At 41.2% G+C, this 16126-nt stretch overlaps 1 protein-coding gene across 1 annotated transcript in view; it reads right to left on the minus strand.

Moving 5' to 3' along the window:
* Window positions 1-16126, minus strand: part of LOC132398288 (integral membrane protein 2A-like) — a 46059-nt gene that overhangs the window by 6817 nt on the left and 23116 nt on the right. Inside the window, exon 3 of the mRNA XM_059977486.1 lies at window positions 2285-2482. Within this exon, the coding sequence (XP_059833469.1) occupies window positions 2285-2482 (198 nt within the window). The remainder of the gene's footprint in view (window positions 1-2284; window positions 2483-16126) is intronic.

Raw genomic sequence — 16126 nt, forward strand, 5'->3', positions numbered from 1 at the left:
CAGAGAAAGCAGGATCTCCCAGTGGCCATACATTTTAATTCCATGTCCCATTCCCATTCTGATATGTCTATCCATGGCCTCCTCTACTGTCAATATGAAGCCACACTCAGGTTAGAGGAACAACACCTTATATACTGGCTGGGCAGCCTCCAACCTGATGGCATGAACATTGTCTTCTCTAATTTAAGTTAATGCCCCTCCTCCCCTTCTTACCCCATCCCTGACATATTTAGTTGCTTGTTCTCTCTCTACCCATCAACCTGCCTGTTCTCCATCTCCCTTTGGTGCTCCTCCCTCCCCCTTTCTTTCTCCTGAGGCCTCCCGTCCCATGATCATTTCCCTTCTCCAGCTCTGTATCACTTTTGCCAATCACCTTTCCAGCTCTTAGCTTCATCCCACCCCATCCGGTCTTCTCCTATCATATCGTATTTCCCCCTCCCCCCACTACTTTCAGATCTCTTAGTATCTCTCCTTTCAGTTAGTCCTGACAAAGGGTCTCGGCCCGAAACGTTGACAGTGCTTTTCCTTATAGATGCTGCCTGGCTTGCTGTGTTCCACCAGCATTTTGTGTGTGTTGTTAAAATGTTTAACTTGGGCATTTACATACAGCTTGATCAAACAAGCTGTGGCCCAGAGAACATTATTCTGAGTCTGGCCTAACATTTCAAATTCAAATCTCACTGTGGGAGCTATGGAAATTAAATTCACCTAATAACTCAAGGTCAGTATTAGTTTCATGGTTATCAATATTACATTCAAGTGATTTTAAAAGCTTATTCTGGTATGATTTTAAAAGCTTATTCTAGCAAGATATTTACACCAGAAGTAAAATGTGAACTTTTCCCAATCTACTCTCTGACATGAACATAAGGAATTCTGATTCACAGGACTCATGAAGTTACTGACATTTAGTCTGCATAGGTGAAGCAAACAATAGCTGATGCCAAACTAAAGTTATCCTCAGGGAGGAATCAGCGACCTTCATGCAGACTGATCTCAACGTTCAAAGTAAATTTATTATCAAAATACATATATGTCACCATATAAAATCCTGACTATCTTAGCATATATGATGGCAACCAAGGCCAATGGAATTTAAAAAATTGATCACCACTGGATACCTGAATTTGTAATCAAATTAAGACCACAGATTGGAAATCTGACTTCACATCAGGCTTTTTAGAAAATACCATAACAAAAATGTGGTACATATTGATGAAGAAATCAGAAACAATGTTTGAACAGATACCATATAGTTAACTTGGGACCACAATTAATTCACTGGACTTTTTGTTTTACCCCAAGTACAGTAATCTAATTTTGAAATCATAAGTGGAAACCTTAGACAAAAGTTGTTTGGCATTCATTCCGTACAACAGCAGCAATGAAAAAAACAGGTACAATTCTGACTAACTTTATCCAAAAGTCATAAATTATTACCAAGAAAAAGAAAAGTCAACACCCAATGATCGTTTTTTTTCTCTTTCCTTTCCTTGGAGTTTCTCCTTCACTTTCTTGGAAGTGAAGCACTAATATCTTGACACTAAGGAAGTTTATCATGTTTCACCCCACCCATCATACATAATGAATGGTGTAAAAGTCAATACTGTCTCTATACATATATCATTCAACTTGAAACTTCACAAAACATCAAAATACCATAACATTCTGCAGATCAGCAAGTAGGGTTCTGCCACAAAATCATTGTACTTAAGATGCAGTTTTATATAGGATGTTCATTTGCTGATTTAAGAAACAAATTTAATGACATTTTATAAAAAACATGGGCTGGCTGGTGGCGCAATGGCATCAGTGCCGGCCTCCGGGGTAAAGGTTCCCGAGTTCGAATCCAAGTTGGGCCAACCCCGAGCACACTTTCCATCCGTGCCGGGTTGAGCGTCGAGCGAGTCACTCTGCTTTGTAAAAAGTACAAGGGCCGGGTCAGGAACGTTCATACCATGACCTGGTTAATCTGAAAGGAGACCAATCCAGACACCATGCGCCAGACAAGCATGGCGGACTGTCTGGTGCAACATGCTAAAAAAAAAGTCTTTTTTTTAAATCACAAACTTCAATATCTTGTAAAATAATTCCAAGTTATTCAGCAGCATAAATGAAACAATCCTAAATCTTATATTTCCTCTAAAAATATAACTTATGGATGACATGCTCAAAGGAGTACATTGACACCATGGACTATACTGCATTACTATAAAACATTTGTACAGTTAAAGAGCATAACACTGCAACATATCAAAAATTTCGTTGCAAGATCTAACCATACCAACTCAAAATCATGAATGATGACTGCTGGATCATAATCTTCAAAATCTGGAACTGGAACATTGATTACTGCCACATTTTCATTATTTCCCAAGAACTGCGCATCTTCAAATGCAAGAAAGTAGGGAGCTTCCGTTTGTAGAGTATGTGGCTGAGTACTGGAATCCAAGTATCGCATTTCACCATGAAATACTTTGTTCTGGAGAAAAAAAGCACAATGGTAAAACCCATGTTAAACTCCACCCATGCAGGTTGTATAATTCTCATTTATACCATTGTGAGTACTCTTAACGTTTTCATAGGTTCACAACCCCACTTCATGAACGACTATTTAAATGACCATTGACTGAATTTTACATAGAAAGGCACAGCATAAAAAACAGACCTACTGAGGCCACCTTGTTTACAAACAAATGCTAATCCAATTTTCCCCACGATGTGTTCTCACCTCTATACAGGCAGTCCCCGGGTTACGAATGTCCGACTTATGGATAACTGGTACTTACTAATGGACTGCCATAAAGCCTGTATTAAAAATTTGAGTTAAATACAATGGTCCGTAGTAACAAACGCATGCAATACTTTGTGACGTTCATGAAAACATTGTGCAGCTTCAGCGGTTCATCGGCACGAGGAAGAACGCTGTCCGTCATTTTAAGCCGGATCACGTTGCTGTTAACACTGTGTTGAGTGTGTAACTTTGTTTTTGGCTTAAATTTTTCTTTTATTTACCTTTGTAACCATGCCTCCAAAGCATAAATCCAATGCAAGTGCTGGTGATGCATCAAAGAAAAAGAAAACAATCACAATTGAAAATAGAGTGGAAATAATAAAGCGATCAGAAAGAGGTGAAATGCCATCGATCACTGGAAAAGCGTTAGACTACAGCCGGTCAACTATCGGAACAATTTTAAAGGATAAAGTGTTGATAACAGAGAAGACTGGGATCTAAAAACTCCAGAACTGAAGAAGTTTTTGACAAAAGAGTTAGCTGAAGCCTTTCATCTCATTAAAGCAGGGATAGCAAAGTTAGAGGAGCAAGATCCTAATAAAGAGAGGTTCCTCAAAGTTTACTGTACAGTTACCGAGGGCTCAGCTGCTACAAGGCCACTTATGACGAGGAAAAGAAAAGCTCTGTACAAATTGTTTCTTAAGTGTTTTATATACATAGAAAGGTAAAATATATACTATATACTAAGACAAACATTTGACCAACTGACGCTAAATAAGAACCGTATGTACCTATTCTGACTTACCTACAAATTCGACTTAACGACAGCCTTAGGAAAGGATCTCGTTCATAACCCGGGGACTGCCTGTACTTCCTTGTGTGTTAAAGCACTCTTAAGCATTTAAATGCATGTTATCTACTTGAATCTTCACAAGAAACTCATTCCACATTACCATCTTATCCCTCAAGTCTCCATTAAATTTCTCCCCTTGCATGCAAAACTTGTGAAAGCTATTCAACTAAAGCTATTTAATCCAGGCAAAATCCAAGTGAATTTCTTCACTTCCAACTGTTTCATAAGAACATAAATAGGCCATCAGGCCCATCAAGCCTGCTCCGCCATTCAATTATATCATGGCCGATCTGACCATGGACTCACCTCTACCTACTGCCTTTTCCCCATAACCCTTAATTCCCTGACTCTGCAAAAAATCTATCCAACCTTGTCTTAAGTATATTTGGAGTTGGCCTCCATTGCTTCATTGGGCAGAGAATTCCAGATTCACCATCCTCTGGGAAAAGCAGTTCCTTCTCATCTCCATCCTAAATCTACTCCCCCAAATCTTGAGGATATGGCCCCTAGTTCCAGTCTCATCTAACAGTGGAAACAACTTTCCTGCCTCTATCTTATCTATCCCTTTCATAATTTTCTGTTTCTATAAGATCCCCTCCCATTCTTCTGAATTCCAGCGAGTACAATCCCATGCGACTCAATCTCTCCTTGTAGTACAACCCCTCATCTCTAGAATCAAGCTGATGAACCTCCTTTGCACTGCCTCCAATGCCAGTATATCCTTCCTCAAGTTAGGACACCAGAACTGCATGCAGTACGCCAGATGCGGTCTCACGAATACCCTGTATAGCTGCAGCATCCTCCCTGCTCTTAAATTCAATCCCTCTAGCAATGAAAGCCAACATTCCACTTGCCTTCCTGATAGCCTGCTGAACCTGTAAACCAACCTTTGAGATTTGTGCACAAGCACTCCTGTCCCTCTGCACAGCGGCATGCTGCAATCTTTTACCATTTAAGTAATAATATGCTCTTCCTTCCAAAGCGGAGGACCTCGCATTTACCATCTTCCAGACCCTTGCCCACTCACTTAACCTGTCAATATCTCTCTGCAGACTCTTTGTATCTTCTGCAGAATTTGCTAAATGACAATTTAGTGTCATCAGCAACTTAGATACACTACACTCAGTCCCCTCTTCCAAATTGTTAGGGCATATTGTAAACAGTTGTGGGACCAGCTCCGACCCATGACACACCGCTCACCACTGATCGCCAACCAGAGTAACACCCAGGTATCCCAACTCTGCTTTCTATTAGTTAACCTACCTGCAATCTATGCTAATACATTACCCCAACTCTATGCATCACTATCTCATGGATAAGTCTTCTATGCAGCATCTTATCGAAACAAGTATATGCTTCATTCAAAACAAACACGTACAATGCATTTTTCAGTAACCTATTTTTTTATGTCACCATTTTCAGGGAGACTTAAACCCATAGTCTATCTCAATGCTTCTCAGGTCCCTGCCATCAAACAAACTATTCCGACTTCCAGTCAAGATGCGCCTGCAAAACTACTTCAATTAATATCTTATGGATAGGATAGATCATGAAACCACATATTTCACTTCTTTTATGTCTTGTATGTTTGTTTTTTGTCTTGAATGTGATTCTGGAACAGTTGGAGCCTGGTATTTGCAGTTCGGAGATTGTATGGGTGTTTCAGCTCTCTGCATTCTCCAAGGAGGCAGAGGCAGAGGCAGCATGTGGGAACCTCATTGCGAGGAGGCTGCAAGCCGATATTTGACTCCATTTTGCCGATTAAAGCCTCCATTATTACCAATTAAAATGACGAGGGAGATTGAAATGCCAGCTGCCTGCCTTTTTAAAAAAAAAATCGCTGGGGGATTGCTCTGCTGCCACAGAGGGCAGACCGCCTCTTTATCACTGGTGAGGTTGCTCTTCACGGAGAGAGTAGACTGCCTTTTTATTGCTAGTGGGATCGCTCTTCAGGAGAGGGGAGACTGTCTTTTATCACTTTGCTACAGAGAGGGAGAAAGTCGCCCAGGTTTTCTGCATTTTGGATGTGGACTTGGGACTTTTTCAGTCTTAAGTTTTTTTTATATTCTGTGTGCAGGGAAGGGTTGATGTGCCTGTTACATCTTTGTTCTTTTTTTGTGCAGGGTGGGGGGATTTGGGAGTTGATTATCATGTTGCCTTTCTTTTCTTTTTGGTTTCATGACCATCTAGAGAAGAAGAAATTCAGAGCCGTATATTTTGATAATAAACGAACATTTGGATATATACCCTACCAGAACTTCATTTGTGCACAGTTATCTGGATTAAGTTCCATCTGTCACCATGTGTATGGCATGCTTTCTTTTATTAATCAAGGCACTGAATTCAAGAATCAGGAAATTACATTGCAGCTTTGTAAAACTCTGGTTACGTCATATTTGAGGTGCTGCATTCAATTCTGCTCAGCCCCTTAAATGAAAGATGCGGAGGCTACAGAGAGGGCGCAGAAAAAGTTTGCCGTGATGTTGCCACGATTAGGGTGTGTGAACTACAAGGACAGTCAGACAAACCAAGCATGCTTTCTCTGGAGCCAAAGAAGCTGAGGAGAGATCATGCCTATAAAGTTATGAAAGGCATGGATAGACAGATGGTATCTTCTCCCAAATTAGATATAAGGGCATGCATTTAAGGTTAAGGGGAAAGTTCAAAGGAACTGTGTATAGCAGGTTATTTCACACTGAGTGGTGGGCACCTGTGCTGACAGGATGGTGGTGGAGATACTCAATAGGCTCATGAACATGCAGGAAATGGACAGATATGGACCATGAGCAGGCAAAAAGAATTAGATATCATTAACGTGCAGCACAAAATGTTTAACTGAAAGGTCTGCTCCTGTGCTCAAATATGTTCCATTGAGCACCTCTCCACCCAAGTTCCATCTGATATTTTGCTGTATCCTTCATTAACTACAAATCTATGGTCTGATGAAACCAAAATTGAGCTTTTTGACCATCAGACTAAACGCCACGCTTGGTGTAAGCTAAACACTGTACATCATCATAAACACACCATCCCTACCGTGAAGCATGGTGGTGGCTGCATCATGCTATGGAGATAATTCACAATAGCAGGCTCTGGAAGGCTTGTGAAGGTAGAGGGTAAAATGAATGCAGCAAAATACAGGGAAATCCTGGAGAAAAACCTGATGCAGTCTGCAAGAAAACTCTAACTTGGGAGATTTGCTTTCTAGTGACAATGGCCCCAAGCATAAAGCCAAAGCTACATAGGAATGGCTTAAAAACAACTAAGTTGATTGAGAATCTGTGGCTGGACTTGAAAAGGGCTGTTCACTCACAATCCCCAAGCAAACTGACAGAACTTGAGCAGTTTTGTAAAGAAGAATAGGGAAAATTTTCAGCGTCCAGATGTCCAAAGCTAATAGAGATCTAAGCACACAGACTCAAGGCTATAATTGCTGCCAAAGGTGCATCTACTAAATACTGACTTGATGGGGATAAATACTTATGCAATCAATCATTTTGTGTTTTATATTTGTAATTAATTTAGATCGCTTTGTGAAGATCAGTTTCCACTTTGACACCAAAGAGTCTTTTTCTGTTGATCAGTATCAAAAAAGCCAAATTAAAACACTGTGACTCAATGTTGTAAAACTGTCAAACATGAAAACCTCCAAGGGAGAGTGAATATTTTTGATAGACACTGTGTAAAACCATGCTGACTCCTTCTGCCATTCCAGATGAACATAAATCCCAACCTATAGAATATTCTTCAACCACATTCATAATACTTATGCAAAGCTCCCCAGCCTATCTTTCCAGGCTTTTCCCTCCTGCTTTTTCTGAACATTTGCCTTGCTGCAAGGCTTACATTCCAGTAACACCTACAAAAAACAGACAAGCCCCGGAAATACACAGCAATCTTTAGAAGAGGTTTCGTTATTAAAATATGCGAAGTTTACCATAAGTTCTACTTCTGATATATGTGTTAGCGCAGGATTCTCCAGGAGGTGTTTTTCATCAATAATCATGAAATATTCGGATTGTACAAAAACTTACTGATGCAGAGTCATAGGATCATAAAGCACGGAAGCAATCCCTTCAGCCTGACCAGTCCCAAGATCCCTATTCATCAGGATTTGCCTCGCAGTATATGTAAACGTACCTGGCTCTACTTCCTCTGGCAGTTCACTCCACTAACATAACACACCATGTAATAAGATTAGACCTTAAGCTCCCATTAAAATCTTTCCCCTCTCACCCCTCTAAATGGGTGTCTCTCTATTCTGGGGCTGACTCCTCCAGGATACACCCTTTACACATCCACCTTATTGCTTTTCAACAAGGTTTCAGAGACCTCTTCTCATTCTCAATTCCAGTGGACAAGAGCTATCAAAGGCTTCTCATATGATAAGCCTTTCAATCCCGGAATCATTTTCGTAAATTTCCTTTGAATCTTCTCAGAAGTCAGCACATCCTTTCTTAATTAGGGGCCCAAAACTGTTCACAATACTTCAGCTGAGGCCTCACCAGTGCCTTATAAAGCCACAACATTACATCTACACTTTTATATTCCAGTCCTCTCAAAGTTAATCCTATCATTGTATTTGCCTTCCTCACCGGACTCAACCTGCAAACAAACCTTTAAGGCTCCCAAGTCCCTTTGCACCTCAGAATTTTGAATTTTCTCTCCATTTAGAAAATAGTCAATGTTTTTATTTATTCTACCAAAGTGCATGAGCTTACACTTCCCAACACTGTATTCCATCTGCCGCTTCTTTGCCCATTTTCTTAATCCGTCCTTCTGTAGCCTTCCTCAAAACCATCTGCCCCTCCACCTGTCTTCATATTGTCTGCAAACTTGACTACAAAGCCATCAATTTTGTCATCCAGATCATTCACATATAGCGATAAAAAAGCAGATCCAACACTGGCAACCAACTAGAAAAGGCTCACTTCTTTCCACTCTTTGCCTCCTGCCAATCAGCAAAATTCTATTCATGCCAGTATCCTTTCTGTAATGCCATCTGCACTTAAGCAACCTCATGGTACCTTGTCAAAGGCCTTCTGAAAATCCAAGTACACAATATCAACTGATTCTCCATCCTGCTTGTTATTTCTTCAAAGAATTCCAACAGATTTCTCAATCAAGATTTTCCCATAAGGAAACTGTGCTGACTGGCTTCTTTTATCATGTGCCTTCAAGTACCACAATACCCCACCCTTAACAATCAACTCCTTCACCTTCCCAACCACTGAGGTCAGCCTAACTGGCCTATAATTTCACTTCTGTTTTTATCCCTCCTTGAAGACTTTGCAATTTTCCAGTCCTACGGAACCATGCCAGAATCAATTGATTCTTGAATATCATTTCTAGTGCCTCCACAATTTCTTCAGCCACCTCTTTCAGAAAGCTGGGTGCATAGTATCTTGTACTGGTGACCTCTATACCTTCAGACCTTTCAGTTTCCCAAGCATCTTCTTCCTATTATTGGCAGCTTCATGAACTTCTGCCCACTGATGCTCTCAAACTTCTCACATACTGCTAGTGTCTTCCACAGGAAAGACTGATGCAAAATACTCATTCAGTTCACCCAGCTTTTCCTTTTCATATTCCTGCCCCTCCATCATCATTTTCCACTGGTCCAACATCGAATCTCATTTCTCTTTTACATTTTATATATCTGAAGAAGCTTTTGATATTAATATTATTGGTTAGCTTACCTTGGTATTCCATCTTTTCCTTTTTTTAAAAAAACTATTTTTAAGTTGCCTTCTGTTGGTTTTTAAAAGCTTTTCACAAGCTTTTCTAACTTTTCACAAATTTTTTGCTCTATTATATGCTCTCCCTTTGGCTTTTTGTTGGCTTTGACTTCTCGTCAGCCAGGGTTGTGTCATCCTTCCTTTAAAATTACAACTTCTTTTTTGAGATTTATCTCTCCTGTGCCTTCCCAATTGCTCTAGAAACTCCAGCCACTACCTCAATGCCGTCATCCCTGATAATGTTCCCTTCCAATCAGTTTTGGCCAGCTCCTCTCATGCCTCTGTAAAAACCTAGAAACATAGAAAACCTACAGCGCAATACAGGCCCTTCGGCCCACAAAGCTGTGAACATGTCCTTACCTTAGAACTACCTGGGCTTACCCATAGCCCTCTATTTTTCTAAACTCCATGTACCAATCCAGGAGTCTCTTAAAAGACCCTATCATGTCTGCCTCCACCACCATCACCAGCAGCCCATTCCATACACTCACCTCTCTGCGTAAAAAAACTTACCCCTGACATCTCCTTTAAACCTACTTCCAAGCATCTTAAAACTGTGCCCTGTCGTGCTAGCCATTTCAGCCCTAGGAAAAAGCCTCTGACTACCCACATGATCATTGCCTCTCATAATTTTGTATACCTTTATCAGGTCACCTTTTATCCCCCGTCGCTCCAAGGAGAAAAGGCCGAGTTCACTCAACCTATTTTCATAAGGCATGCTCCCCAATCCTGGCAACATCCTTGTAAATCTCCTCTATACCCTTTCTATGGTTTCCATGTCCTTCCTATAGTGAGGCGACCAGAACTGAGCACAGTACTCCAAGTGCGGTATGACCAGGGTCCTATATAACTGTAACATCACCCCTCGGCTCTTAAACTCAATCCCACGATTGATGAAGGCCAATGCACCGTATGCCTTCTTAACCAGAGTCAACCTGCATAGCAGCTTTGAGAGTCCTTTGGACTCAGACTCCAAGATCCCTCTGATCCTCCACACTGCCAAGAGTCTTACTATTAATGCTATGTTCTGCCATCATATTTGACCTACCAAGTGTAACCTCATATGTATTGGGGTTGAAATCCATCTGCCACTTCTCAGCCCAGTTTTGCATCCTATCAATGTCCCGCTGTAACATCTGACAGTCCTGCACACTGTCCACAACACCCCCAACCTTTGTGTCATCAGCAAATTTACTAACCCATCCCTCCACTTCCTCATCCAGGTCATTTATAAAAATTATGAAGAGTAAGGGTCCCAGAACAGATGCACACCACTGGTCACCGACCTCCATGTAGAATATCACCCATCTACAACCACTCTTTGTCTTCTGTGAGCAAGCCAGTTCTGGATCCACAAAGCAATTTCCCCTTGGATCCCATGCCTCCTTACTTTCTCAATAAGCCTTGCATGGGGTACCTTATCAAGTGCCTTGTTGGAATCCATCTACTGCTCTTCTTTCATCAATGTGTTTAGTCACATTCTCAAAAAAATTCAATCAGGCTCATGAGGCACGACCTGCCTTTCACAAAGCCATGCTGACTATTCCTAATCATATTATGCCTCTCCAAACGTTCATAAATCCTGCCTCTCAGGATCTTCTCCATCAACTCCATCAGTAAGGCCTTTGACAAGGTCCCGCATGGGAGGTTAGTTAGGAAGATTCAGTCGCTAGGTATACATGGAGAGGAAGTAAATTGGATTAGACATTGGCTCAAAGGAAGAAGCCAGTGAGTGGTAGTGGAGGATTACTACTCTGAGTGGAGGCCTGTGACTAGTGGTGTGCCACAGGGATCAGTGCTGGGTCCATTGTTATTTGTCATCTATACCAATGATGATAGTGTGGCAAATCGGATCAGCAAATTTGTTGATGATACAGACATACGTTATTGATCCTGAGGGAAATTGGGTTTCGTTACAGTCGCACCAACCAAGAATTGTGTAGAAATACAGCTATATAAAACCATAAATAATTGAATAATAATAAGTAAATAATGCCAAGTGGAAATTAGTCCAGGACCAGCCTTTTGGCTCAGGGTGTCTGACACCCCAAGAGAGGAGTTGTAAAGTTTGATGGCCACAGGCAGGAATAACTTCCTATGACGCTCAGTGTTGCATCTTGGTGGAATGTCGCTGGCTGAATGTACTCCTGTGCCTAACCAGTATATTATGGAGTGGATGGGAGACATTGTCCAAGATGGCATGCAACTTGGACAGCATCCTCTTTTCAGACACCACCTCTTTTCATACAAAGATTGGAGGTGTAGTGGACAGTGAGGAAGGTTTTCAAAGCTTGCAGAGGGATTTGGACCAGTTGGAGGAATGGGCAGAAAAATGGCAGATGGAGTTTAATGCGGACAAGTGTAAGGTATTGCACTTCGGAAGGTCAAACCAAGGTAGAACATACAAGGTAAATGGTAGGACACTGATGAGTGCAGTAGAACAGAGGGAGCTGGGAGTTCAGATACATAATTCCCTAAAAGTGGTGTCACAAGTAGATAGGATTGTAAAGAGAGCTTTTGGTACATTGGCCTTCATAAATCAAAGTACTGAGTATAAGAGTTCGAATGTAATGGTGATGTTGTATAAGACATTGGTGAGACCGAATTTGGAGTATTGTGTGCAGTTTTGGTCACCTAATTACAGGAAGGATATTAATAAGGTTGAAAGAATGCAGAGAAGCTTTACAAGGAAGTTGCCGGGACTTGAGAAAATGAGTTACAGAGAAAGGTTGAATAGGTTAGGACTTTATTCCCTGAAGCATAGGAGAATTATGGCAGGTATAGATAGAGTGAATGCAAGCAGGCTTTTTCCACTGAGGGCAGGGGAGAAAAAAACCCAGAGGTCATGGGTTAAGGGTGAAGGGGGAAAAGATTAAAGGGAACATTGGGGGGGGCTTCTTCATGCAAAGAATGGTGGGAGTGTGGAATGAGCTGCCAGATAAAATGGTTAATGCGGGTTCACTTTTGACATTTAAGAAAAACTTGTACAGGTATATGGATGAGAGGGGTTTGGAGGGATATGGCCCAGATGCAGGTCAGTGGGACTAGGGAGGAAAATGGTTCGGCATAGCCATGATGGGCCAAAAGGCCTGTTTCTGTGCTGTAATGTTCTATGGTAAATTACCAACCACTGAATAAGACTCCCTGGTCTGTAATTTTCTGAGCTATTTCTACTCCCTTTCTTGAATAATGGAACAACATCCGCAACACTCCAATCCTCCGGAACCTCTCCCATCCCCATTAATGATGCAAAGATCATCGCCTGGGGCTCAGCAATCTCCTCCCTCGCTTCCCACAGTAGGCTGGGGTACATCCTATTTGATCCCAGTGACTTATCCAACTTGATGCTTTCCAAAAGCTCCAGCACATCCTCTTCCTCAATATCTACATGCTCAGCTTTTCAGTCTGCTGCAAGTCATCCCTACCATCACCAAGATCCTTTTCCATTGTGAATACTGAAGCAAAGTATTCATTATGCACCTCTGCCATCTCCTCTGGTTCCATACACACTTTCCCACTGTCACAATTGATAGGTCCTATTCTTTCATGTCTTAGCCTCTTGCTCTTCACATACTTACAGAATGCTTTGGGGTTTTTCCTTAATCCTATCTGCCAAAGCCTTCTCATGGCCCCTTCTGGCTCTCCTAATTTCTTTCTTAAGCTCCTTCCTGCTAGCCTTATAATTTTCTACATCTCTATCATTACCTAGTTTTTTTGAACCTTTCATAAGTTCTTCTTTTCTTTCTGAGTAGACTTACAACCGCCTTTGTACACCCCAATTCCTGTACCCTACCATCCTTTCCCTGTCTCATTGGAATGTATCTATGCAGAACCCCATGCAAATATCCCCTGAACATTTGCCACATTTCTTCTGCACGTTTCCCTGAGAACATCTGTTTCCAATCTATGCTTGCAAGTTCCTGCCTGAATGCCTCGTATTTCCCCTTACTCCAATTAAATGTTTCCCTCACTTGTCTGTTCCTATCCCTCTCCAACACTATGGTAAAGGAGATAGAATTGTGATCACTATCTCCAAAGTGCTCTCCCACTGAGAGACGTGACACCTGACCAGGTTGATTTCCCAGTACCAGATCAAGTACAGCCTCTCCTCTTGTAGGCTTATTTACATATTGTGCCAAGAAAGCTTTTGAACACACCTAACAAACTCCACCCCATCTAAACCCCTCACTCTAGGGAGATGCCAATCAATATTTGGGAAATTAAAATCTCCCACCACAACCCTGTTATTATTACACCTTTGCAAAATCTGTCTCCCTAACTGCTCCTCGATGTCCCTGTTACTATTGGGTGGTTAGAATGAACCGCTGAATGAATCCCTTTGCTTCACTAAAATACTGATATCCTGACTTTAGATTCTCCTTCTCCAATTGTAGGGTTAATTTTACCTTACTATGATCACTGCATAAGGATTCCTCCCAATCTACCTCCCAAAGTTTTCCCCCAATCTACCCTGCATTTTGAAATTTCCCATGTCTATCATAACACTGTCAATAGACAATAGGTGCAGAAGTAGACCATTCGGCCCCTCGAGTCTGCACCGCCATTCTGAGATCATGGCTGATCATTCACTATCAATACCCAGTCCCTGCCTTGTCCCCATATCCCTTGATTCCCCTATTCATCAGATATCTATCTAGCTCCTTCTTGAAAGCATCCAGAGAATTGGCCTCCACTGTCTTCCGAGGCAGTGCATTCCACACCTCCACAACTCTGGGAGAAGTGCATCTTTTGAAGTCCTTTTGAAATGCTTCTATCTCCCATTGTAACTTGTAGACCACACCATTGCTATTGTTTGGCCATCAACTCCCACCAGCATATTTTTACCCTTAGCAATACCCAGAACATTCCAACCCCATGCCCCCTCCTTCTAATGATTTCATTTTTTTTACCAACAAAGCCAGGCCGATCTGCCTGTCCTTTGGATATAACGTGTATCTTTGGATGTTAAGCTCCCAGCCACAATTCACGATTCATCGTACATAGCAAACTGTAACTGTGTTACAAGTTCATCTACCTTACTCTGTATACTGCATGCATTCAAATATTACACCTTCAATCCTGTATTTATCACCCTTTTCCATTTTGTCCCCCTTTGCAATGCAACTCATCCGACTGACTCCAATCCCCATCATCAACCTTCTCCTTGCTTTGCTGCCCTTTCTTAAATAAAGCACAACATTCACTACCCTTCAGTCTACCAGCACCTCACCCCTGTCTAATAATGATGCAATTATCTAAGCCAAGGCTTCCACTTTTTTTTCCAGTCACCCAGTTTTCTTCAGTATATAAACTCCGTTAACTTACCTACCTTCTTCATACATTGGAACATTCAGCACCTCCTCTGCTGCAATATGGATAATCCATGAACTTTCCTTAGCTCCAATGTGAAGACTGGTGAAATTTCTAGGGACTGGAAATGGGCTAATGTTGCCCCAGTAAATAAGTGACCCTGGTAACTATAGGCCCGTAAGCTTAACATGTGTCATAGGTAAGATAATGTAAACAGTAATAAAGAATGAGATGGAAAAGCAGATAAGAACAGGCATGTTAGCAGAAAGCAAGCATGGGTTCAGAAAGGGGAAATCCTGTTTCACTAATATGTTGGAGTTCTATGAAAAGGCACCTAAAATTTATGCTAACAATAGGGTGGATAATATCATTTACTTGGACTTTCATAAGGCTTTTGACAAGGTACCCACAAGAGGTTAATATTCAAATTACAGGAGGTAGGATTCAGGGTAAGGTGTCCAAATAGGTGTAGAATTGGACTAAAAAACAAAAAACAAGTTACGGTGAGAGGATCATTTTCATACCTGTAAGTCATTAAAAGTGGGGTTCCACAGGGATCAGTTTTGGGGATGCTGCTGATATAATTACATTAATGATCTGGATAAGCACATAACAAATAAACTAGATGACATAAAATTAGGAGCAACAGGCTGATGACATTCAGGCAGCAGAATCAATACCGTTAGATCTAAAAATCCGGATGTGGGCAAATAAATGACAGGTGAAATTTAAGTAAATGTAAAGACTACACATAGGAAGCAGAAATATCAGATATAAATGTACAATGGGGGACCTGAGTTAGAAAGTGCACTGCATGAGGAGCTGGGTGTCTTGGTAGACTCATCACTATCAACATCTAGACAATGCTCAGATGCAATTAGGAAGGCTAATTAAATGTTGGGCTATATGATGCACTCAGTGGAGTTCAAGTCAAGAGATGTTCTCCTTAAGCTGTATAGTGTGCTTGTGAGGCCACACCTTGAAAACTGTGTACAGTTTTGGTCTCCATATTTTGTCAGGGATGTAAGTGTACTAAAGAGAGTTCAGAGAAGGGCAGCTAGACTCATTCCAGGTCTGCAGGGTATAAGCTTTGAAGAAAGATTGAAGTAATTTAATCTTTTTAGCCTAAATTGATGTAGAATGAGAGCAGACATGATAGAAGTGTTCAAAATAATTAAAGTGGATGCCAGCTGCTACTTCAAAATTAATCCATCATCAAGGACACGGGGTCATAGGTGGAGACTGGTTAAGGAGAGAATTCAGACTAACATCCGGAAGCATTTCTTTACAAAGCAAGTTGTGGACACATGGAATAAACTATCTAGTTGTGCAATTAAGAGGAAACTTTCAAATCTAAACTCAACAGTTAATTCAACACACTATGTGAATAGGAATTTGGCAAGCTTTATTGGGCCAAAAGGCCTGCTCTTGTCAAAAACTTTCTAACGTTTTAATGTTCAAAATCTTCATGCATTTCAGAGGAAAATTATT

The sequence above is a fragment of the Hypanus sabinus genome, chromosome 8 (assembly GCF_030144855.1).
Source record: "Hypanus sabinus isolate sHypSab1 chromosome 8, sHypSab1.hap1, whole genome shotgun sequence".
NCBI classification, from domain to species: Eukaryota; Metazoa; Chordata; class Chondrichthyes; order Myliobatiformes; family Dasyatidae; genus Hypanus; species Hypanus sabinus.